Consider the following 25646-nt stretch of genomic DNA (forward strand, 5'->3'; position numbering starts at 1 on the left):
TTTAAATTTTCTGTCTGTCATCTGTCTATGCATATAGATCAGAGGACAACTTTGGAAAGGTGTTTCTGTCCACTGTAGGTTCCAGAAATCAAACTCAGGTCATGAGGCTTGCAAATCAGTTTTACCTGCTAAGTAAGCTATTTCAGAGGGCTCTTCAAAATCTTTTGTTTAAAAAACAAAACAAAACAAAAAAACAAACAAAAAACTGAAAACCTCCACTCCAGGCTTTTAATGCTAGCATTCACTCCAGTGGCAGAGGCAGGGTGATTGTGAGTTGGAGGCTAGCCTGGTCTACATAGCAAGTTCTAGGCGAGCCCGAGCTGCAGAGAGAGACCCAGTCTCAACAGACAAAAACCCTCCAGGTTTGGTGACAGGAGAATGAGGGGTTTAGGGCCAGCCTGAGTTACATCAGACCCTATCTCAAAAGCCACACAGCAGCAAAACCCCAGATAAACCCAAACCACTGTATGGAATAGTGTCTTAGAAATGGTTAAAATTTGGTGTGTGTGTGTGTGTGTGTGTGTGTGTGTGTGCGTGCGTGCGTGCGTGCGTGCGTGCGTGTGCGTGTGCGTGTGCGTGTGCGTGTGTGTGTGTGTTTGTAAAGAGCCCAAAGATATCATAATGAATTCCTTACCTGGAAGATTGGAAAACTGCTGGGTGGTGATGGCACACGCGTTTAATCCTAGCACTTGGAAGGCAGAAGCAGGTGGATCTCTGAGTTCTAGGCCAGCCTGGTACACAGAGCGAGTTCCAGAACAGCCAGGGCTACACACAGAAACCCTGTCTTGATTTAAAAAAGAAAAAAGAAGCCGGGCGGTGGTGGCGCACGCCTTTAATCCTAGCACTCGGGAGGCAGAGCCAGGCGGATCTCTGTGAGTTCGAGGCCAGCCTGGACTCCAAAGCGAGTTCCAGGAAAGGCGCAAAGCTACACAGAGAAACCCTGTCTCGAAAAACCAAAAAAAAAAAAAAAAAAAAAAAGAAAAAAGAAAAAGAAAAAGATTGGAAAACGGGTCCAGAGAGGTTGGTTGTGGGTCAGTGATACCAAGCTAGTTAATGGTGAATGACACATTTTTGTCTACTCCAAACACAATATGTTCCATATGATTAGTCTTTTATAATACTAGTAAATACTGATAAAAGTGCAAAGAGAGTTTTAATATTAGGTATTTGTTTTCTTTTATCCCTCTTTATATGAGAATTTAAACTTGCCAGGAGTCAGAGATACTTAATTCTTAGATTGTAAAGTGGTAAATTTAGTAATTAAGAGTGTGGGCTTTATAATTCGATTTTAAGTCCTGGCTTTTCTACTGAAGTTCTGAATACTGATTCTAGCTTTTTTTTTTGGAGACAGGGTCTCACATGGGAGAGACATACCACATTGAGAGGACAGTACAGATAGTCTCAGGTGTTGGTCTTACCATTCCTTCTTGTTTGAAACAGGATATCTCTTTGTTCGTTGTTTTATGAGAGACTGGCTGCCTTGAATGTTTCAGGGGGATTCTCTGTCTTGGCCCAGATCTCACCTTAGGGACACCGGAAGTGCATTACGTGGGCTTTGGAGATTTGAACTCCGGTGCTAACATTTGTGCTTTCCTACTGAGCCGTCCTTCTCCTTAGCTCCTCAGTGACTGCTTCTGTGAGTTGACGTCATTGTTTAAATTAAGAGCCTGTCAACATCTAGGGTTATATGCATAGGGATATATGGGCTTCAAGGTGTTAATCTCTTTTAGGAGACAGTTTGTAAACTAAGGAAAAGTATGTATTGAAAATGTCCCTCCTCAGCTGGGCAGTGGTGGCTCACGCCTTTAATCCTAGCACTTGGGAGGCAGAGAGGCAGGCAGATCTCTGAGTTCGAGGCCAGCTTGGTCTACAAGTCAAGTTTCAGAACAGTCAGGACTGTTACACAGAGAAACTCTGTCGTCAAAAACCAAAAAAAAAAGAAGAAAAGAAAATAGGAAAGAAAATGTCCCTCCTTTCTCCACCTCTTTTTTTTTCTTTCCTTTTTTTTTTTCTCGATTAACTTTTTTTGGCTAAGCATTCTTTATATATATTTGATATTTCCTATTATGTGAGGTTTTATTTTATTTTTTTTATTTACTCTGTGAAAGTATGATAAAAATGCACATGACCCAGGAAAGGGCAAAGCTACACAGAGAAACCCTGTCTCGAAAAACAACAACAACAAAAGCACATAGTTTGGACACAGCTCATTTGTGGGGTACTTGCCTGGTATGTGCAAGGCTCTGAGTTGACCCCAGTACTACCCCCTGGCCCTGATAAAGCACTAAACAAAGTTTGCTCGCTTAGTCACCTTTAGATGTATACTTAAGTGGTGTTAAGTACATTTACAGTGTTGTTGTGCAGCCATTACTACCAGTTTTCTCCAGAACTTTCCTTGTCCTGTAAAACTGAAAAAAATCTGTGCTCAGTACCACTCCCCTCTCTCACTCCATCCCTGATAGTCACCCCCTTCTCTCTTCTGTTCTTAGGAATTTCACTACTTTTACTGTATGTAACTTGCGTACTCTCACGATATGGTTCTTTTATGACTGACTCCGTGTCACTTTTTTATCCCATCTTTCCTTTATAGATCGGCCAGGGAGATGGCTCAGTGGGTAAAATGCTGGCGGCTGCTTAAGTGTGGAGAGTTGAGTTCTGACCCTTAGCACTCATAAAAGCCAGGTTCAATGGAATACCCCTGTATCCCAGCACTGGGGATAGGGGCGCAGAGACAGGCAGATACCTGGGGCTTGCTGGTTCGCCAGTCTGGCTAATATTGTAAGCCCCAGGTTCACTGAGAGACCCTTGGCTCAAAAAAATAAGGTGAGGGCTTGACAGGAAGGCTCAGCAGGTAAAGACACTCACTCCTTATCCTGACTACTTGAGTTTGATCCACAGGATCCACATAATGGATGTAGAGAATTGATTCCTGCAAATTATCTTCTTACCCCCACATGCTTGTTCCATGACACATGCACATCCCTCCTCCAGAAAACAAATAAACAAAGAAAGAAAGAAAGAAAAGAAAAGAAATGGAGGTCTGTAGAGGAACACACCTGATGGTGACTGCTAGTTCCATGTCCATTACACAGACACACAAACAATTCAAATAGGGGCTGCTGTTATGGCTCAGCTGTTCGGAGTAGTTACAGCTTTTGCAGATTGCCCAGGATTGGTTCTAGTGCCCACTTTGGGCTGCTTAGAACCTCCTGTAACTCCAGCTCTAGGGTCTACTATCTTCTGGCCACTCGGGACACTTCACTCACATGGACCATGAAGACACACACTTGTACATGTATTTAAAAATAAAAAAAGCCAGGTGTAGTGGTGCATGCCTTTAATCCCAGCTTTTGAGAGACAGGCTTGTGGATTTCTGTGAGTTCAAGGCTAGCCTGGTCTATACAGCAAATTCTAGACCAGCTGGGGCCTTATATCAAAAATACATACATGAAATCTTAAAAAGTTAAAAATGATCTTGTACTGTCATTTTCCTTTATGTTCTTTGCTGCCTATTTCATAGTCATAGCCTTTATAGCTTTCCTAGCCTATTTCGTATCGAGGCTCAGATTTATACTTTTATCCCTGTATAAACTTGAGACTTTGTATTTCAAAACTTGAATAGTACTGAACTGCTTGCTGTTTAGTCCAGCTGTAGGACCTGGACCAAGTCTTTAGGTACATATCCCCCCCCCCCCCCACATTTTTTATTAGTGTGTTTGTATGTATGCCATGGCAGATGGGGTGTGATTGGAGAACGGCTTGTGGGAGTCAGTTCTCTACTTTCACCATATGGGTTAACCACTGAGCTATCTCACTAGCCCTTTCCCTTATTTAAAAAAGAATTGGGGGTCGGGGGATGATGATCAGAGGGCAACTTGCAGGAGTTGACTCTGGTCCCACCATGTGAGTTAATGTGATTGAGCTCAGTTTGCCAGTCTTTTCTTTACCTGTAGATCCATCTTCCTGATTCCAATCCTTTGCTTTTGTTTTGTTGAAACAGGGTCTCTCTACATAGTCCTGGTTGTCCTGGAACTCAATATGTATATCAGGATGGCTTCCAACTGACAGAGACCGCCCTCCTGCCTCTGCCTCACAAGTGCTAGGACCACATCCTACCAGTCCTTTGGTTCTGTGACGTCCTTAGGCCAAGTATGGGGCACATGCATATAATCCCAGCACCCAAGAGGTTGAAATCATCAGAACCAGGAGATTAATACCTACCTGAACAAGAAAATGAAATGCTCATTCACAAAAAGAAATAAATGAAACTTATCCTAAAATACTACCTCTTTTTTTTTTTTTGGAAGATGGGGTCTCATGTAGACTCTGTTGACCTTGAACTTACTGTATAGCCAAGACTGGTATTGAATCTCCTTATCCTCTAGCCTCCATTTTCCAGGCACTGTGATTACAGGTCATATGTGTACCATGCCTGGCTAAAAATGCCACTTGATAGTCTTTCTTGAACCCTCAGTTTACTCCTGTTCTCCTGTCACTGTCCGATTTCTGTAGTGCACTCAATGTATTATTAATTGTACTTAGAGCTGTACAGTTTTCTAATAGACTTCTAGAAAACTCCTTGAAAATTCTTAGAATCCTTTTCTTTTAAGCATCTTGTAGTTCCTGGAATGTAATAGCTTGGTATTTTAAAGTGTTGTTGCTTCAGATCTTGGATAGGTACACTTTGCTTTTGTGCTCCCCTCTCTACTTATTTTTGAGGCAGGCTCTCTTGTATCCTAGGCTGGTTTCAAACTGGATATGTAGCTGAGGGTGACCTTGAACTTCAATCCTTCTGCCTTCTTTTCAAGTGTTAGGAGTACAGTTATACACCACCACATTCTGTTTATGGGGTACAGGGATTGAACCCTAGGATTTTGTCGTGCTCAGCAAATGTTCTACCAGCTGAGCTACATCCTAACCCTACTGGGATTTTTTTTAAAACGAAAAGCTTCCCCCTCCCCTCCAGGGTTTCTCTGTAGCTCTGGCTGTCCTGGAATTTGCTCTGTAGACCAGGCTGCCAGATCTGTCTGGCTCCGCTTCTGCCTCCGGAATGCTGGGATTAAAGGTGTGTGCCACCACCTGAAGTAGATCTTTTAAAGAAACATATGTATATGTGTATGTATGTATGTGTATATGTGTGTATGCCTGAGCAGGCCAGAAGAGCACATCAGATCCTCTAGAGCTGAAGTTGCAGGCCATTGTGAGCCCCTAATAGGGGTGCTGAGAAGTGAACTGGCCCCTCTGACAGAGCAGGATGCTCTCTTAATCATTTGAATCATCTCTCTAGCTTCTCCTGTCCATTTTTATGTATTTCCTTCTCCCAGGTGATGACTGGATTGTTTTCTAGATTTCTTTGTTTCACGTTGTCTGTTGAGATTGTCTTACTCATCTGTGAGTTATCTTGTTTAATGTTGTTCTTAATGCATGTTCTTTAATGCTGTTCTTCTTTTTTTTTTTTTTTTCTTTTTTCTTTTGGTTTTTTGAGACAGGATTTCTCTGTGTAACTTTCAGAGCCTGTCCTGGTATTCACTTTGTAGACCAGGCTGGCCTCAAACTCACAGAGATCCATCTGCCTCTGCCTCCCGAATGCTGGGATTAAAGGCGTGCACCACCACTGCAAAAACAGTCATTACTGTTAACCACTGAACAATCTCTTCAGTCCCTAGGCTAAAAAAAAAGGTTCAGAACATTTTCTACATTTGTTAGATATTTAGTTATTTCCAGTTTATTGATGAGAATTTTGAGTGTATATATGAGTGGTATATACTGATTTCTTACTATGTCTTTGGATGTAGTTTAGGTGTTGTGTTTTTCTTTATAAATTTTTTAGGTTTTTTTTTTTTTATAAATATTTGTTTTATATGTAAATGTTTTCTGTAGTCCGGATTTTTCTTTGAGCCACCAGCTCACAAATAACCACATGGAGACTTCTTATTAATTATGAAAGCTCAGCCTTAGCTTAGGCTTGCTCCTAACTAGTTCTTATAACTTAAATTAACCTGTATATTTTAATCTATGTTCTGCTGTGTGGCTTATTACCTCATCTCTCCATACTGCCCATGCTGCCTCTTCCGTGTCTGGCTATGGACTCTGCCTCTCTTCTTCCCATAGTCCTCTCTGTGCCTGGAAGTCCTGCCTATGCCTCCTGCCTAGCTATTGGCTGTTCAGCTTTTTATCACATCAGTCACAGCAGCACATTTTCCCACAGTCTGTGAATATCCCAGAACAGTCTTCATTCATCTTTCTTTGGAGTGAGAACAGGCTTACAGTTTAGCCTCAGCCTCTTGACGGCTGGGGTTACAGGAGTATGCCATGCCTGGTTTCTAAATTAACCTAAGTGCTCCCCTAAGACACCTCTGCTTCCATGCAAACCTAGTGCCTTATATATGCCTGGCATGTTTGTAGTACTCAGTTATATCCCCAGCCCTAGGTGGTTATTTATGTCAGACCTCATCCCCATGCAAGGGATACTGTGTAGCCCTGGCTGGCCTGGAGCTCAATATATATAGAACAGGTCTTGAACTCTCTGTCTGCCTCTTCCTGGAGTGTTGAGATTAAAAGTGTGTGCCACCATGCCCAGCTGTGAGGCCTTTTTAAAAAATGTCTCTGGATTTGGTCATACTTTTTTGTCCTAAGATGTTTACTTTGTGAGGTGCTGTACTAGCCTCCATGTGCCTACATGAGAATGTGCCAGGTGTGGTTTCACTTCTTTAGTCCTAGTACTTGGGAGGCAGAAGTAGGTGGATCTCTGAGTTTCAGGCCAGCCTGGGCTATAGAGATAGGACAGCCACGGTTACACAGAGAAACCCTGTTTCAAAAAACCAAACCAAACAAACAAACATTCAAACAAACAAAAAACCCTGGTGATGTATCATCGAAGGTGGAGACTAGCTTATTGATCCTCCACTCTCTGTTTTTCCAGTCATTGTGGCTAAGTAGGAGGCACTTGTGTTCCTGAGTAAGTTTAAAGATTTTGGGGAGTTTATCCCAACCATAATGAAAGTAATACATTTTGTTCTGCTTCTGAGACTAGGAGAAGTGTAAAATTGTTAAAGATGGTGTCCAGGTCAAGTTGTATATCTATTGCATATATGGGTGACTAATTTAGTTGAGTCCTCTATTTAGAAAATGAATGTCCATGTCAAAAACTAGGAAGAAGATGGTTAGAAGGAAGTTATTTTGGGTTTATTTTGTTGTTTTCTCCTTTGAAGATCTCAAGGGGCATCTATGTAGTATATATGACATCATCTGTATTCCTATGGGTTCGTTTGTTTATCTTCATATTTTCATTTATTCAGCAGATATTTATTGAATACTGCTTAGATGGTTAATAAAATAGACATTGTCACTGCTTTACTGAGTAGATTTTGGCCTACCAAGGCGGTGAGATACTGAACAACTAATTTTAAGTGTGTGTGTATAGCTTAAAGGAAGCTGTAAGGTTGAGAAATTCAATTTAACCTCAGGGAGAGAGTTCCTTGGGAATAACCCTTACACAGCCATATTTGGGTAAATTTGAATAAACTTAGTTATATGTCACGAGGATCAACTATGGAAAGCTGATAGTCATAACAACTACAGATGGAAAAAAAATCAGTGATCTTTTCCTTTTCTTCCTTTCCCCACCCCTTTTGAGACAGGGTCTCATATGTATCCCTGGCTGGTCTGGAACTTGTTATGTAGACAAGCAGGCTATAGACAGAGATCGGCTTGCCTCTACCTCCTGAGATTAAAAGCATGTCCTCACCTTGCCCAGCTTATAAAAGTTACAGGTTTGCTTTAGATAGATAGTAAAGGTTGCTACATCTACCTTTTGTTTTGAGATAAGGCTTTATATTCCAGGCCACCCTAACTTCACTGTGTAGCTGAGGATGACCTTGAATTTCTCCTTCCACTTTCCAAGTGCTGAGCATTACCATTTCTTTTTAAATTTCAAGACAGGGTTTCCCTGTGTAGCCCTGGCTGTCCTGGAAGTACCTCTGTAGCCCAGGCTGACCTTGAACTTATAGATCCACCTGCCTCTGCCTCCTGAGTACTGGGATTAAAGGTGTGTGCCACCACATCTGGCCTTTTTGTCTTTTCTTTTTTAGTGTTTTGAGACACTAGAAGTGGTAGGCCCTGGTAGTCTTACTACATAGCCCTTGGACTTGAAACTGTTGAGATCAGTACTCGGAGAAGGAATGGGTTCTGTTTAAATAACTAAAATATAGCTAGGAGTTTGTGGGTAGTGATGAAGATGAACGTGGAAAGGGTGGTAGGATCCAAACCAACTTAAAATGTTTTAAGAGAGGAATTTGGGTTTTAAGTGACGGTTGAAACCATTGGCCAGTTTAAAGGAAAAGACAAAGTTTGGGTGTTTTTTTTTGTGTGTGTGTGTGGGGGGTGGGGTGGGTGGGGTGAGGTGGGTGGGTGGGTGGGTGGGTGGGTGGGTGGGTAGGTGGAGGTGGGGACATTGGGGAAGAAGAATCTAGAGCAGTGGTTCTCACCCTTCCTAATGCTGCTGCCCTCTAGTACAGTTCCTCATGGTGTGGTGACCCCCAACCATAAAATTATTTTGTTGCTGCTTCATAACTAATTTGGCTATTGTTATGAATTGTAATGTAAATGTCTGCTGGCATGACCCACAGGTTGAGATCTACTGATCTGGAGGTTTGAGTTTCTGGATCTAACAAACAAGATAGTGGTCAGTAATTTAGACAAGTAGGGGAGTCTGAAGGTGGTGTTCCGGGTGACTGTAGCATTACAGATCGAAAACCCTTTAGATTCATGAGGTAGGGTCCAGCTATGTATGTGGCCTGACAGTTTCCTCCAACCTTGACCTTTCTGTCTCAGTGCTGCTGAGATTACAGGAAGACATCACCATGCCCAGCTAATAGACTGCTTCTCATGTTCAATTAATAGTCCTTAAGGATGTGCCTTTTGTTTTTAAATTCTCAAAATGGTTGTCCAGACAACATATCTGAAGTTCAGCAGGGAAAGACACAAGACAGCCGAGCTTGCCTCCTTCATACAGCTTTCTCAGAAGTTCTTTTCAATAACTTCTGGTTTTGCTTTTTAAAAACCTTTTTACTGAAGATTAAGAAATGTAATTTAGGGCTGGTGAGATGTTTTATCAGGTAAAGAAAGGTGCTTGCTGCCAAGCCTAATGACCTGAATTTGATCCCTGGGACTCACATGGTGGTGGTGGGGGGCACCAACTACAAATTGTCTTCTCTTCTCCACATGTCCCCCACCCCATGCACAGATAAATAAAAATGTTCAAAATGTATTTTGGTGGAACACATTGATTTCCAGTTAAAACCATTTTTCAGTAGTGAAAAAAGAAAAGGGGAAATTGTCTGTTTCTTGAATCAGGTCTCTGTGTAGACTGGCTGGCCTTGAATTCCAGATCTTCCTGCCTGTCTCAAGTGTTGTCACCACAGGTTTATGCTACCCTATCAAGTTGAGACAGGAAATTCATTAGCTTGCTATGGGGAAAGGGTAGGAAAAACTCAGGATGATCACTTGGACAAGAGAGGATAGTAAATGGGGTTAGAGTTGAGTAGGAGCTGAAGAGTAGTGTGGTGCTGGGATATACTCAAAAGGTGCAGACAACACAATCTGGTGGATTGGCTTTGGTGTTAGTAATTAGTGGTGATGCTAATTTTTGAGATAGGAGAGATAGAAAAGAGCAAGAGTTTTGCTATGTCCTTTTTAGGTTTATGTTGATGGAAATAACAAGCAAGCAGTTGAGTTTATGAGTCTGGAGGTGAGATCTGGAGAGAGATTTGACATAGGTCAGCTAAGCAGCTAAGCATTTAAAGCCTCACCTGGGGAATCTTAGGGAGTAAATTGCCTAAAATACAGATTTTAGGATGAAGTCCTGGTCTTTTGTTTTCAGCCTTTTGTACATACTGAAATTGAAACTGAGGACAACTAACAAAAAGATAAAGTGAGTTAATACTTGTGTTAAGAAAAGCAGAAGTGCATAGTGTCACTAAAGCCAAGAAAAGAGTGTTCGGAAGAAATTGGCCTGTTAGACTGCTAAAAGGAAAAGACCCTTGAATTTTCAACACAATTACCATTGGTGTCCTTGCTGGAGGTTTTATTGGAAAGGTGAAGACAGAAATCTGTTTGGAATGGGTTACTAAAAGATGAGGTGAGAATGTAACATTAGGAGTTTAGCTTAACAGGAGAGTAGAGAGGAGAGGCCATAAAGAGCTGGGGAAGTCGGGCTTGAGGGAGCTTTGAAAAAAACTGGCAGATAATGGAGGGAATTGTATGTTGGTGGGTAGGAGATTTGAGTATGTTAGAGAGTAATCAGATTTTTTTTTCTCCAACAAGATTTTAGGAAGTCTTTGAAAAAGAAGAGGGAGGGGTAGGGGTGGTATGCATAACAAAGTGGGAAGATTAATCTTGAATAGATTAATCTTGAATAGAAACAGAGACACTCAGGATAATGTTAAGTTTCAGTTGGGATTTTTGGTGTGCACTTTAACAGACCAATTAACAGTGATTTTAGTGATCAGAGTGTTGATGTTGGGATGAAGCCAGCTGTTGGGTTTACAGTGCTAAAGAAAGTGAACTTAATTTAAAGCAAATGGGAATCTGGGACCAATGAAATAATTTGGGGGAGGGTATAATTTTTGTTGATAAAAATCAAGGAGATTATCATAAGAATAAGAGTTTGAAGCAGGGCCGTGATAACGTACACTTTTAATTCCAGAGGCAGAGGCAGGTGGATCTGAGGCCAGCCTGGTCTAAAGAGCGAGTTTCAGGATAGCCAGGGCCGTTATACAGAGAAACCCCGTCTCCGGGAAAACAAACAGACGAACAACAAAAACAGTAGAAGAATGAGGGTTTGCAGTTTATTAATATTTGCCAGGAACACAGTCCTGTCTACTTGCTTTTTGTGAGGATTAAAAAAATTTACGGATGGTGCTGGAGAGAGATCTCAGTGGCTAAGAGCATTAGTTACTTTTGCCAAGGACCTGGGTTTGAATCCCAGCACCTGTGTGGTGGCTCATAACTAACTATCCAGTTGCAAAGGATCTGGTGCCCTCTTCTGACCTCTGCGGGCACAAGACATGGGATCTCCTGGACTGGAGTTTCAGATAGCCATGAACTGCCATGTGGGTACTTGGAATTAAGACCGTGTCCTTTGGAAAACCACTGAGACATCTGTCCAACAGGGTCCTCTCCCCCACTTAGTCAAAGTAGACTCTTAGTATGCTGTATGTGTCTTTTTCCCCCTTACTTGGTGCACATGCAGCCATGTAAGCAAAACACTCACACACATAAAATTTTAAAACCTTTTCTTTTGTACAAAAAGATGATGAAAGTAAGCTATATACAGTTTTTCATCTAACTAGATCAGTGGTTCTCAACCTTCCTGATGCTGTGACCTGTAATACAGTTTCTCATGTTGTGGTAACTTCCCCAACCATAAAGTTATTTTTGCTGCTACTTCATAACTGTAATTTTGCTACTGTTACCAATCTTTTTTTTTAAAAAAAGATTTATTTATTATGTATACAATGTTCTGCCCACATGCCAGAAGAGGGCGCCAGGTCTCTTTACAGATGGTTCGGAGCCACTGTGTGGTTGCTGGGAATTGAACTCAGGACCTCTGAGCCATCTCTCCAGCCCCTGTTAGGAATCTTAATGTAAATATCTGATATGCAAGATATCTGATATGTCATCCCTGTGAAAAGGTTGTTGGACCCCCAAAAGGGTTGCAGCACACAGTTGAGAACCACTGTACAAGATTGTTGCTGATGCTGGCCAGTGTCACTCTCTGTTATTGGTGGTCCTGGAGATTGAACACAGGGCTTCTCCCATGCTAGGCAAGTGCAGTGCCACAGAGCTACATCATCCCCAGCCCTCTTGTGCCCTTTAGTTAGACACAAGCTCTCACTAAGTGGATCAGGGTGGTTTTGAACTTAACCCTCTTGCCTCAGCTTCCTGAGCAGGTAGGATTACCAGCCCTAGCTTCTTTGTTTTTTCTTTCTTTTCCTTTTCCTTTTTCAAAAAAATGAAATACATTTTTTGTTTTGTTTTGTTATGCTTGCATGTGTGTTTGTTCCCCACATGTGTGCCTGGTGCCCATGGAGACCAGAAGAGTACATGGGATCTCCTGGACTGGAGTTTCAGATAGCCATGAACTGCCATGTGGGTACTTGGAATTAAGACCGTGTCCTTTGGAAAACCACTGAGACATCTGTCCAACAGGGTCCTCTCCCCCACTTAGTCAAAGTAGACTCTTAGTATGCTGTATGTGTCTTTTTCCCCCTTAATGTATGTACTTTCTTTGTTACATTAAGTAGTCCTTTTTAAGGACTGTAGGAACTGAAATTTAAACATGTTTTAGTATTTTCCCACTATACTGTACAACGCTGAATGGGGCGTCTTTATGGAATTGAGTTTATTTCCCTAAGCTAAGCTTTTTTTTTCCCTAATGATTTATTTATTTGCATGGTGTTTGTCTACATGTGTGTCTGTGTAAGGGTGTTGGATCCCTTGGAACTGGAATTACAACTGTGAGCTGCCATGTGGGTGTTGGGAATTGAAACCCGGTCCTCTGGAAGAGCAGCCAGTGCTCTTAACTGCTGAGCCATCTCTCCAGCCCCTAAGCTAAGCTTTTTGAAAGGGGGATTGTAACATACTTAACAATTAGTAAAATCATGAGGTAGCCTAGTTCATCAAATTCAAACCAATTCATATAGAGTGTATGTGTGTGTGTGTGTGTGTGTGTGTATTTAAGACAGAATTTTCACGGTGTAGTTCAAGTTGGCCTTGGATTTATCTGTCCTCCTGCTTTAGGATCATAGGTCTGTGCTACCAAACCAAGCTCTGCAGCCTCTTCAGATTTTTTAAACTGGGGTCTCATTATGTTGCCCTGGCTGTCCTGCAACTCACTCTGTAGATCAGGCTGGCCTTGGACTTAGAGATTTGCCTGCCTGCTGGGACTAAAGGTGTGTGCCACCACTGCCCGGCAAGATAATGATCCCCCCCCCTCCCCCGGTTTTTTGAGACAGGGTTTCTCTGTGTAGCTTTGGAGCCTGTCCTGGAACTCACTCTGTTGCCCAGGCTGGCCTCACAGAGATCCGCCTGGCTCTGCCTCCCAAGTGCTGGGATTTAAAAGTATGCGCCACCACCGCCCGGAGATAATGATTTAAGAATTTATTGATCTAGAATTCTGGAATGAAGAAAATTGTATCAGATATGATGGTGCATACTTTTTTTTTTTTTTTTTTTTTTTTTTTTTTTTTTTGGTTTTTCGAGACAGGGTTTCTCTGTGTAGCTTTGCACCTTTCCTGGAACTTACTTGGTAGCCCAGGCTGGCCTCAAACTCACAGAGATCCACCTGGCTCTGCCTCCCGAGTGCTGGGATTAAAGGCGTGCACCACCACCACGCCTGGCTGATGGTGCATACTTTTAATCCTGTTTACTGGGATGCAGAGGCATAAGGATCCCAAGTTAAAGGCTAACTTAGCGAGACTCTGTCACAAACTAGAAAATGGCTTTGGGGGAGTCAGCTCAGTGTAGTACTTTTGCCCAACACATTAGACTGTACCTTCCGTTTTCAGCATGATAGCTACTCTAGTGCTAAAATGTCTCCCTTCCATTTTTTTTATTACTCTTGGTCAGTTTATATTGTCATAATCAAACTACAGTAGACTGCTGACTCAAATTTATTTCTTAAAGTCTGAGAACAAGACCCCAGAGTTTCTTAGAAGTTTGAGAACAAGACGCCCCTGGTAAGGACCCTGTTGGCCTGTAGTTGTCCGCCTTTAGGTTTGTCCTTATTTGGAGAGGGGAGAGTAAGCTCTTGGTTTCTCTTGTAAAGGTAATCCCCAGTATTGCCAAAAATCCAGGGCTGTTAAACAGATACTATGTGTTGATTATTCTACACCTTTTTTTTTTTAACTTAACAATTTATAAACCTTTAGGGATTGTCTTAGTGTTCTGTTGCTGTGAAGAAACAACACAGTAAGCAACTCTTAGAAAGAAAAGGTTTTTTTTCCCCTAAGTGGTTAAGAGCACATGTTGCTCTTTTAGAGGACCTGGGTTCAGCCCCTAGCACCCACGTAGTGGCTCACCACCATCTGTAACAATCCAGTGCCCTCTTTGGATCTCTTTGGGCATTAGGCAAGCCCATGGTGCCCAGACAAGCATGTTGGCACAACCCTCCTACCCATAAAATCAAATAAGTAGTGTAAGTGGTACTCTCCTATGGTACTACCATAAGTCATTTCAAGTCTCCTTGAACTTCTTCTAATTGTGACCTATTACCCAAGTACATAAGTATATATAATAGGTATCATAATCAAACATTTACTAGTAATACATACTAAATAGTTTTAGAAATGAGACCCTGACTAAAAAGAAAACCCACAACCAAAACTGATCAACAAAACAAAACAAACAAACCAAAGACCCCAAAACAAGAGTACCACAAAGCAGTAAAGTGTGGTAGCACACACAATTAGTCCCAGTATGGGAAGCAGAGGCAGGTGGGTCTCTGAGTTCAAGGCCAGCCTGGTCTATGGAGACACTGAGGGCTACACAGAGAAGCCCTGCCTCAAAAAACAAAAGAACAATAACAAAAACCCCAACCAAACAAAACACCACCAAAGCATGTGCCCCCATGCTTCGCTTGAGCAGCAAGGACTTTTACCCATGACTGGTCTTGTTAAATAAAGGAGGAGGTGGCCTCAGCATCTTGCTTTACAGTCCTGGCTGTCCTTTTATTTCCAATGATGCCTCTGTCTCTGCTTTGAGATTTTATGCTTATTTGATTAAGGGTTAGTCAGTGTTGACTCTTTGCTGTGTGTCTGCAGATGTCAGAGGACAAGATTTTCTCTCATGTGTTGTTTTTGTCTCATTGTCATCTTTGGAGTTTCTTAGACTGTTCTTTTTGTTTGTTTTGTTTTGTTTTTGAGACAGGTTTTCTCTGTGTAGCCCTGGCTGGCCTGGAACTCAGAGATCCACTTGCCTCTGGTTCCTAAGTACTGGGACCAAAGGCATGTGCCACCACCCCCCCAATGTTTATACGATTCTTAATAGGTTAGAGGTATGTAAGCTGTTGTCCCACAGGAGCCTACTGATGGTAAGGTGCTCTGGGGGAGAACTGCTCTGTCATTCTGTGGATGGGTTCAGTCTTTACTGAAGCTGTGCCCCCTGCTTGTTACCTGTCCTGGTGTTCTTTTGTTTTCCCTCCTTAGGTAAGACTGGAAGGCTAGAATTGGCCGGAGTTGGGTATTTTTCTTGCCTCTGGGCAGACTGTGGTGCAATGTTTCTCTTGATGGTGGATCTTGTTTAAGGACAGAATACCGTGGACTTACAATATAGCCACCTTTGTCTTCCCCTGCTGGAGTTCTTTTCATACGTCATTTTGAGGACCAGTGTTTGAGGAAAAGACAGATAACTTGGGAACTTCCTAGGAGTTTTTAAGTGCTCATACTTTTGCTCACTTATGCCTCCAGTAATGCATCCATCATTATAGAGCTACAAATTGGTGTGACTTCCCACAGAGAACATCATGAGATTGTGCTCTGGTAATTTGTGATCTCTATTTTTTTGCCTCTCCAGTTTGAGGGACAGCAATTTGCTCTGTGCCTTGTGCTGTTGATTTTCAGTTTGTTGAGCTTGTTGCTGTTTCCTTTTTTGTGGGGCTGAGGATTGAACCAGAGGGTTTTGTGCATATGTAGATCCCACTCCCATTCCTGTGCTTATGTCTTCTAGTGTGAGTGATGACTTCCAAACATTTTAGATCAGAAGACACAACACATGTACAGTGTGAGTACATGCATGCACACAAATGGAACCCAGGGGACAATTCTAGGTATCAGTCTTCAGGTTTTTATTTATTTATTTTGGAGACAAGGTCTACCGTTGGATAAGAAGTTGGTAAGTGCCTAGGCTGGGTGGCCTGTGAACTTGAGGGATCTACTCATCTCTGCCTCCCCAGTGCTGGAATTGTGACTGTCACCATGCCCATCATTATCATATTTGTTTGTTTCAAGTCCTTGAACGTTTTTTTTTTTTTTTTTTTTTGGTTTTTCGAGACAGGATTTCTCTGTGTAGCTTTGCACCTTTTCCTGGAACTCACTTGGTAGCCCAGGCTGGCCTCGAACTCACAGAGATTTGCCAGGCTCTGCCTCCCGAGTGCTGGGATTAAAGGCGTGCGCCACCACCGCCCGGCTTTAAGTCCTTGAACTTCTAAGGCAAGCACTTTACAGACTGAACTGTCTCTCCATCCTCTCTCGGTTTACTTTTTTTTTTTTTTTTAAGATTTATTTATTTATTATGTATACAGTGTTCTGGCTACATGTATCCCTGCAGGCCAGAAGAGGGCACCAGATCTCATTACAGATGGTTGTGAGCCACCATGTGGTTGCTGGGAATTGAACTCAAGACCTTTGGAAGAGCAGTCAGTGCTCTTAACCTCTGAGCCATCTCTCTAGCCCCTCGGTTTACTTTTATTCCAGTGCCTCTGTTGGTTTATTCATTTGAATTATGTGATAAGCCTTGAAGCTATCCTTCAGTTGTTGGATTTTGAGATTATTGTCTTTTTGTTATTATTCTTTCTGATGTGATTTGCATAATTATTATAGCTTTTTAAAAAATTGTAATGAATGATATTTTAGCTGTTTTATAGGACTGGGAATGTTGGGTTAAATGGGGCAACTAATTTTATAGTGTTGGTATATTTCACCATATTACTTGATTTTGTTTTTTTAAATTTTTAATTATTTTATATGTAGGAGTGTTTGCTTGAATGTGTGTGTGTGTGTGTGTGTGTGTGTGTGTGTGTGTGTGTGTGTGTGTGTGTGTGTGTGTACCAAGCCTCTGGAACTGGAGTTACAGATGGGTGTGAGAACCACCATGCTGTGGGTGCTGGGAACTGAACATGGAGAGTATGAAGTGTCTTATATCTCTGATCCATTTTGCCAATCCCTTTTGTGTGTTTTTGTTTTGACTGTTTTATTTTTTTAATTTAAAAAATTTTTTGAGACAGGGTTTCTCTGTGTAACAGCCCTGGCTGTCCTGGAACTTTCTTTGTAGACCAGGTTGGCCTCAGAGAGATCCACCTGCCTCTCGTGAGCTACCACTGCCCGGTACAACTTGTTCTTAATAATAGGTTTGCCTGTCCTTACTTTCCTACCACGTCTTATTTCCTTAGTTTCATGTCAACTCTTCTTTGGGAATATTACATGCCTCATGCTTCAGAATTAAAAGTGGACTTGTTTAGGGACTATAGGTGTAATTCTGGTAGAATTCCTGTTGCCATGCCCAAGAGCCCCTGTCATCGTGTATCATGATCCCCAGCACCAAAAACCAAAACAAATTTGACATGAAAATCATGGCTTATTCCTAAGTCATTGAGATTTAGTAAATGAGAGGTAAGCAATGTGTGCTGTGGAATTGTGTATTACATTTTAAGAAAATAATGGTGAATGGAAAACCGAGGCTATGTCTGCTCCAAGGTATGGTGGAGGAGGGGGTTTATTGTAGACATGATGGACCTGGAAGGGTCCGACTGAACGTCACCAGTAGATTGAACCCGGCCACGAGATGAAAGGGGGTGGGGAGAGATCGAGCAAGAGAAGGGAGGGGCAAGAGGAGAGGCCGCCAAGAAACCAGGAGGGCACACAGCCAAAATATTGTTGTATAGGCAAGAGAAGGTGGGGGAAGGGAAGCGAAGCCCAGCTCCTGGGAGGGAGAGGTTCAGGCTAGGGATGGGTGAGACTTGATGGGTGAGCCACAGGTCCAGAGTGAGACTTGTCCTGGCTTTCTTTGAAACTTAACAAATGGTAGCTGCTAAGCTTGGGGAGAGAGAATCCTTCTCTTCCCTTTTTCTTGCCTCTGTTGGCTGGTGTGCTTTCTCTTCCTCTCAGACAGGTTCCGTAGCTGAGACTGGCCTAGAATTCACTGTCTAGCCCAGTGTGGCTCAGCTTACCAGCAGTGTTCACTCCTGTGCTGGCTTCCCAAGTGCTTGGGGTTGTGAGTGTGAACTAGCTTGCCCGTCTTAAGTTAATAATTTCTTTATGTTATTTCTTACCTTACCTTTTTTTTTTTTTTTTCTTTCTTTCAAGACAGGGTTTCTCTTTGTAACAGCCCTGGCTGCCTGGAACCCGTTTTGTAGACCAGGCTGGGATTAAAGGCATTTGTCACCAACACTTGGTTTAAATTAATAATTTCTTTATACCAGGACTGGAGGGATGTAACTCAGTGGTAGAATGTTACAGCTCTAGTTGGTGGCGTGAACCTTCAGAGAATGTAGCCTAAAAATAGGTGGACTCAAGTCTCATGAAATAGCCCCCTTTATTCAGGACAGTTTATATTCTGAGGGTATTTGGAGGGTCAAGCAAGGTCATTTTAGCGAAGTTCACATGAATTCAAGCTTTATGCAGTCACTAGGACAGTCCCTGCTTGGAAACATCATCTGAATAATAAAAGTAACATTATGGGCAATCTGAAGTAAACCCACTCTTATTTACTACACCTGGGAGGGCACAAAAGCATATTCCAAGAACAACTCATCTATTGGAGGAACAGAGGTCTGTCTTAGAACCTCTCAGAATTCTCACACAGCTTCATTCATAGACTTGTGTTCCGACAGGAGTACTGGACTACCATGCCCATATAGTTGTCTTGTCTCCCCCCCCTTCCATCCTCCCCCTTATTCATTCATTCATTCATTCATTCATTCATTCATTCATTCATTCATTCGTTTGTTTGTTTAATTTTATTTTTTAAGACAAGGTTTCTCTGTGTACCGTTGGCTGACCTGGAACTCACTTTGTAGACCAGGCTGGCCTTGAACTCAGAGATACATTTGCCTCTGCCTCCCACGTGCTAAGATCAAAGGCGTGCACCACCTCGTTTGGCCTCTTGTTTTTATTTTGTGTGTATACCTGTTTTGCCTGCAGGTGTGTGCACCACCTGCACAGCTGGTGATGTTAGCGCTCCTGGAACTCGAGTTAGAGACAGTTGAGAGACACCCTGTGGATGCTGGGAACTGTGTTCTTAACCCTGAGTTATCTCTTCAGCAGCATATCCTTTTAAGATGGTCTGTCCATGCAGTTCATCTGGATGGGAATTTGATGTGTAGGTAGACCAGGCTGGCCCTGAATTTAAGGTGATCCTTATACTTCGGCATCCTTAATGCTTAGGATCATAAATATGTACTACCTTGTCATCTTGATATTTGGCTTAAAATTTCATTTTAGAATAAATACAAGCAAGGTGTATTTGAAAAATTTTTTACTTTTAAAAAATAAAAAATTGAGCTAGAGAGATAGCTTAGTAGTTAATAGCACGTGCTCTTTCAATTCTCTGCACCTACATGATGTCTCACCCTGTAATTCTCTTCCAGGGGATCTAGTGGCCTCTTTTGACCTCCATGGGCACCAGACAAGCGAGTGGTACACAGGCATTTATGTACTCATTAGCACCCATACTCATAATAACAAATACAGTATTTATGGGCTAGTGATGTATCTCAGCTAGGTAGAGTGCTTACCCTAGCATTTGCAAAGCCTTGCTTTGATCCTCAATACCACGTTTGCGTGGTGGTACATAATTAGAATCCCAGCACTTAGTAGGCTGAAGCAGAAAGATTGTCACAGGTTCGAGGTTGGCCTGGTCTGCATAGAGAGACTGAAAGAACAGTAATAGCACAAATTGCTACTTACACTCAGCATTGCTGTGTCAAGGATTGCTTTCTATACTGTTTTTTTTTCCTCATTCCTGAAAATGTATTAGACGTGTCTCAGCCCTTTTTTGGGGGTGAGGGAAGGGTAGTGTTAGCTTTAAGCTACAGCCATGCTCTGTATACCTATTACCAGCCTAAAACTACATTGCATTTTGCACGTTTTTTACCATCTTAATTTTATGTTTGTGTGTACATGCACATGTGGGTGCAGGGAGATTAAAGGACAGCTTGTCTTGATGTATGGGTTGTTGGTTCTCCTACCACATGGGTGCTAGAAATTATCACTTTTGGTGTCAGCTCCCTTTACTTAGTGAACCGTGACTGACCTTCTTTTCCTTCAGTTTCTTCCCCTCGATTTCCTCCTTTTGAGACAAAGTCTCGTGTAGTCTATCTAGGCTGGCATCAGATTTGCTATGTAGCTGAGGATGACCTTCACTTTCTGATACTTCTCCTTCCACCTCCCTAGTTTTGGGGTCACAAATCCAGCCAGGATTTCATGCCTTCTAGGCACCCTTACCAACTGATTCTGTACTTTCTCGTTAGCAGTAATGTTCATCTAGCTTCATACAGATTATCTTCAGCGTTCTATGCTCTATTTTAATAATTACATTGCTTACTAGGAGCTGTGTCTTTTACTCATCCCCCCTCCCTCCCCCTGCTTTTTGCTGTCCTGGGACTTGCTATGTAGCTTCAAACTCATGAGGTGCCTGGCCATCTATTTTGTGTTTAAGCATTAGTAATGCTTTGTAGATCTAAAGGAGAATCAGAAAAACCGAGACTAGAACTCCTGCCTTGTGCTGAACTATTAGAAGAAGGTTATAGAAAAACAACTTTGCAGTTATCCTCACTAAAGTTGCAGTGCCCAAATACCACACTTCAGGGGTTTGTGTAAATGCTGCAGCCTCTGACTGATGTACTCTTCATTGGTAACATGTTGGTTTTCATTTTTAGAATACCATATATTAGTCTGGTAGCAGAACTGAGAAGTGAGTTATAAAATAAGGTTTTGTAGCTGGGTGGTGGTGGTGCATGCTTTTAATCCTAGCACTCAGAGGCAGAAGCAGGCGGATCTCTGAGTTCGAGGCCAGCCTGGTCTACAGAGCGAGTTCCAGGACTGCCAGGACTGTTACACAGAGAAATCCAAATAAAACCCAAATAAAAAACAACAACAGCAACAAAAACCAAGGCTTTGTAATCAGAGGTTTGTAGATATTGTTAAGCAAAGGGTAATGATGGAGTGTCTGTTTAGGTAATTTACTTACTCTGAGATAAATGCTGGTGATGTCTTACCTCGCATGCCCAAAGACCCTGGGATTGATTCCCAGCACCACTACTATTCCCCCTTTTAAAAACAAAAACAACGCCGGGCGGTGGTGGCGCACGCCTTTAATCCCAGCACTCGGGAGGCAGAGCCAGGCGGATCTCTGTGAGTTCGAGGCCAGCCTGGTCTACCAAGTGAGTTCCAGGAAAGGTGCAAAGCTACACAGAGAAACCCTGTCTCGAAAAACCAAAAAAAAAAAAAACAAAAAAAAAAACAAAAACAACAACAAAAAGACATAAATTGCAGAAATAGTAAAATTTATGTTATCAAAATGATTGTGAGACATAAATTCTCATTTTATAGTAATAAAATTGATAGTTATGGGTTCAGTGACATACCCTGAACTACTAACATGAGTCAGGGACAGAGCAGGATTCAGCACGTTTTGGATGTGGGGGTAGTGGGAGGTTTGGATTATGAAATAATTGGATGTTTAAATCAAACTGTAAAGCTCTAAAGAATAATTCACTTAATAGAAAAATTGAGTTTTGAAAAATCCTAGTTTTTAACTTTGCATTACATTTCTATAACTTTTCTTTTTAGTTATCTGAAGATAAAGTCCCTACTCTAGACCATGTAGAATGCTTCTTTATAATGGGATTTATCATGGTGGTGGTAGTTTCTTGAGTTGATTTAGTAAATTCTTCATATACTAATAGTCTTTTTTCTCTAGAGTGAAAAAAAGATCCATTATTTTTCCCTCTGAATTATAATATGGGGGTGATGTGGACAGATAGAAGGACAGGTATAAAAATTAATAATTACTTAGTATTTTACTAACCAGAGAATTGGGATAGTTGTAAGAAAAAAGTTTTCTAATTTATTATCTTCTCTTTCCCTTTCAAAAACTTGACTCTAATTAGATTCTTTAGTCCTGCAACATTTTATCATTGTTTACTTCGTTTTACACAGAAGAAGTTTGATTGTGGATGCCATGTAGTGATTTTTGAAAGCACTGATGATTTACAAGATACTGTTTTGCTTAAAAATCTTAGTGGGAGAAATGAAGTATGAAGTTAATACTTATGGTTGCTTGAATTGTTTGGCAAAACTCGGTGCCTCCAGTTTTAACTCTTGTACATAATGGACAAAGTGCTTTTTACTTTACAAAAATAGACATTTTTGCCTCCACCACCACAATTAAAAAAGAGTTCTAATTTCCTAGGATACAGGAAGAAGCTTCTCATGTATATTTATCATTAATAATCTTTTAACGAAATATTTTGAAAAAAAAATGAGATACTGTCATCTTAGACAACAGGTTATGAAAGAAACCATTACCAATTAGAATGCTTTTAGAATGCATAAGAGTCATCTTTTTTCATCCTGTGCTTTTATTAAAATACTATGAGTGAGGAAAACTTAAAAACCTGGATTTTGAGTTATATGCTGTTTCTATGCTAAAAATATTTATTAGACAAAACAGTAAAACTGGTTGATGGTTTCTGTCAGAGGTGAAAAGAAGACACTAAAGGCCTTAAACAGTATTCATTCCTGCTGTTCCATCCATCCAGAAGGCGGGATGGCGCTCACAAAAACCAACAAGCTCGCTGTTGGATCTTTGTGAAACTTGCTTTCATACATGGAGGCATGTTACTTATATAAAAATATGGAATTCAGATAAAAAAATCTATGCATTAGGTCTTTAGTTTCAAATTAAGAAAACCAGTAAATTAAGAGTGTTCAGTATGTAGAGCAATAACATAACAAGAAAAGCATAAGATGGTAAATGAAGAGAGCTTATTTGCAGGCAGGTAGATCCTTTAGAAGAGAATGCTAATGTAAATCACATTGGGTGTGGTACTGAATTATTTAAAGTTAACATGGCTCTTGAGGACGGTGTGTCACAAGGTTATGAAAAATACTTTGAGATCATTAAGTGCAAGTAGATTTAGGTAAGTTAAAAGTAGGTTTGTTTTAGTTAGAAGATAGTTGTCATTGAAGTAAATGAAGCAGAAAAATAAGTTGAAGGCATTAGCAGATTCTAGTAGTGAATTTTGGCTTTTACCATGGAAAAGAATGCTATGCCTAGAGTGTTTATCATTGCGGTGGGTGGTACAGTAATTTAACCAGTTTATCAGATATCTAAGAGTTGTTGTGATTAATTCAAATGAGAGCTAAATGGCTTTTACTGAACCATCCATTTTCTTGGGATTGAGCAGACAGTGTAGAGACCAAGTATCTTAGCTGTCCACTGTGGATGAATAGCATGCACTGAATTGGCCAACAGAGTAATTTGTCTGTAAGAAAATTCTTACAAGGTCAGCAAACATTTGTGCTCTTGTTCAGACTGGTACTAATTTTATTAAAAATATCGAGGTTAAAATGTGTTTATTAAAATTTTTTTTTAGGTTTTAGAAAAGCTTTGACTTGTTTTACTAAAGTAGATAATCAAACATGAAAAATGGGTTTTTAACATAGGTAATATTTTAAATTAGACTTTCTTCTTGCTGGTATAACTAACATTTATTTTCTGTTTATTTTTAAGACGAGCAAAAATCAAATTAAAGTAGATCTTGTAGATGAGAATTTTACAGAATTAAGAGGAGAAATAGCAGGACCTCCAGACACACCATATGAAGGCAAGTACTTTTTTCTGTATCAAAATATTGTGCATATTAGACCTTGTCTGAAAGATTGAGTCAGAGTAATCTTGAGCATCTATCTATAAAACTCATGTTTGGCTTAGGGTATACTACAGTTTATAAGATGATAAATTTTGACACCTAACTGGACTGTTTTGTTTTTTTTTTTTTTTAACTGAGTTTTAACAGATTTTTTAAAAAATTTCTCAAATACATTTTGTAGAGCCAGGTTACAGGTTACATAGGCTAGAATTTAACATTCCATGTCTTATTCTGCTATGCTTCTTTCTTTATCTTGTTCTCAATTCTGTTGTGTAAAGTAGCCACACATTTTATAGCATAACAGGATTAAATATAGAATGTTAAGCCTTGAACTTAGATATACTCAGATACCCTTGATATGATTAATAACAGACCTTGTCTTAACATTTTGACTAATAAGATGATGGTTTTGCTTTTAAAGCTCTCCCTCCCTATCATTTCATATTTCATTTGGTCATGTAATTATATAGATTTTTCAGAACTTAATTTTCTTTATTTAAAACCACTTGAGTGATTATTTTAAAACACACAAAAAAGAACATAGCTTTGCTGATTTCCATATTCATAATTATGACTTTTAGCTCTTTACTGTAGAACCTGGAATTAAGTATATGATAAAGGAAGAACCTGTAGTATTTGGATTTCTTAGACAAATCTTCATTAACATGTATTGTTGCAAGTTTGGGTCATGTAGGAGAACCATGGCTTGGCATATTGCATAATAACTATTCAAATATTGTTTAATAGAAGGCATATGGCCTTATGTGGTAGCTCTTCCTTGTAAGAGCACTACATGCATTTTCTCATTCAGTTTTCACCTAATCCTACAAGGTAAGTATACTAATCCCTGTTTAATAGACAAATTTGAGTTTAGAGAGAAGTCATTTGTCTAAGGTCAAACATCTTAGGTGGAACAGTTGGGATTTAGCTTGCCTTTGACTTCATAGCCTATGCTTTTAAATAGCTTTCTGCTTTTGAGGAAATCAGGATTCCCCAAGTATTAGAAGTGGTGCTGATGGCTTCCTTAAATGTAGTGCTCTCAGTAATCTGTAGTGACGTTCAGAAGAACTCGGTATTGTTGGCAGAGTTTGTTTTCATTCAGAGCCTAGAGCGTCATTACATTAGAGTGTCACTATCAGTTCTTTCTTGTAGTTGGAGCTAGCCTCAAGCTCGAAGCAGTCCTCCTGCTTCAGTTCTCTAAGTGTTGGGATTATAGGTGTGAGCTACCCTTACCTGACTTTCCTCTCTCCTTCCCCCATTCTCTCCTTGTCCTCTCAGATTTGTTTGAGACAGGTTCTCCTGGACCTAAGCTGTCCTCAGACTGGCAGCTGTGCTTGAGGCTGGCTCTGAGCTCCCGCTGCTGCTCCTCCCATTTTCCAGTTGCTGGGCTCCTGGGCACAACCCATATGCCTGGGGCACCAATTTTGAAGTGTAAAAATTTTAGATTGCTAAGTATTCCATACCTACTAATATGTACACCCCTAATATGTGTCTGGCTTGTTGTACACCCCTCCTCTCCCGACAGGGTCTCACTGTGTAGCTCTGGCTGTTCTGGACACTCACTATGTAGACCAGGCTGGAGTTGAATTCACAGAGATGTGCTTGCCTCTGACTCCCAAAGTGCTGGGATTAAAGGCATGGACCACCACACCTGGCTCATTTAGTTCTTTTGACATCCATTAGAAGATTTTAATTATCTTATTATTTTTTTTTTTTTTTTAGAGCTGAGGATCGAACCTAGGGCCTTGCGCTTGCTAGGCAAGCGCTCTACCATTGAGCTAAATCCCCAACCCCGATTTTAATTATCTTATAAAAATCAAATGTCATAGTAGCAAATATTGTTTTGCTCTCCTCGCTTCTTTAATGGCAGGTATTGTAATTACGTTTTTGTTTTTCTCTTTCATTATTTTTTTGTGGTACTAAGGATTAAATTCAAGGCCTTGTGTATGTTCCCAAGAAGTTATAAACTGATCTACATCCCTAACCTCATAATTGT

The 25646-nt window shown here is 40.8% G+C and overlaps 1 protein-coding gene across 3 annotated transcripts in view; it reads left to right on the top strand.

Moving 5' to 3' along the window:
- Ube2k (ubiquitin conjugating enzyme E2 K) overlaps positions 1-25646 on the top strand; it is a 64960-nt gene that overhangs the window by 7782 nt on the left and 31532 nt on the right. Inside the window, exon 2 of one of the 3 annotated variants that reach the window (XM_052735022.1) lies at positions 23512-23605. The exons of the other annotated variants lie outside the window; for them this stretch is intronic. Within the exon in view, the coding sequence (XP_052590982.1) occupies positions 23512-23605 (94 nt within the window). The remainder of the gene's footprint in view (positions 1-23511; positions 23606-25646) is intronic. 3 annotated transcript variants of the gene reach the window in all.

The sequence above is a fragment of the Peromyscus californicus genome, unplaced genomic scaffold (assembly GCF_007827085.1).
Source record: "Peromyscus californicus insignis strain IS unplaced genomic scaffold, ASM782708v3 Scaffold_13__1_contigs__length_99412109, whole genome shotgun sequence".
NCBI classification, from domain to species: domain Eukaryota; kingdom Metazoa; phylum Chordata; class Mammalia; order Rodentia; family Cricetidae; genus Peromyscus; species Peromyscus californicus.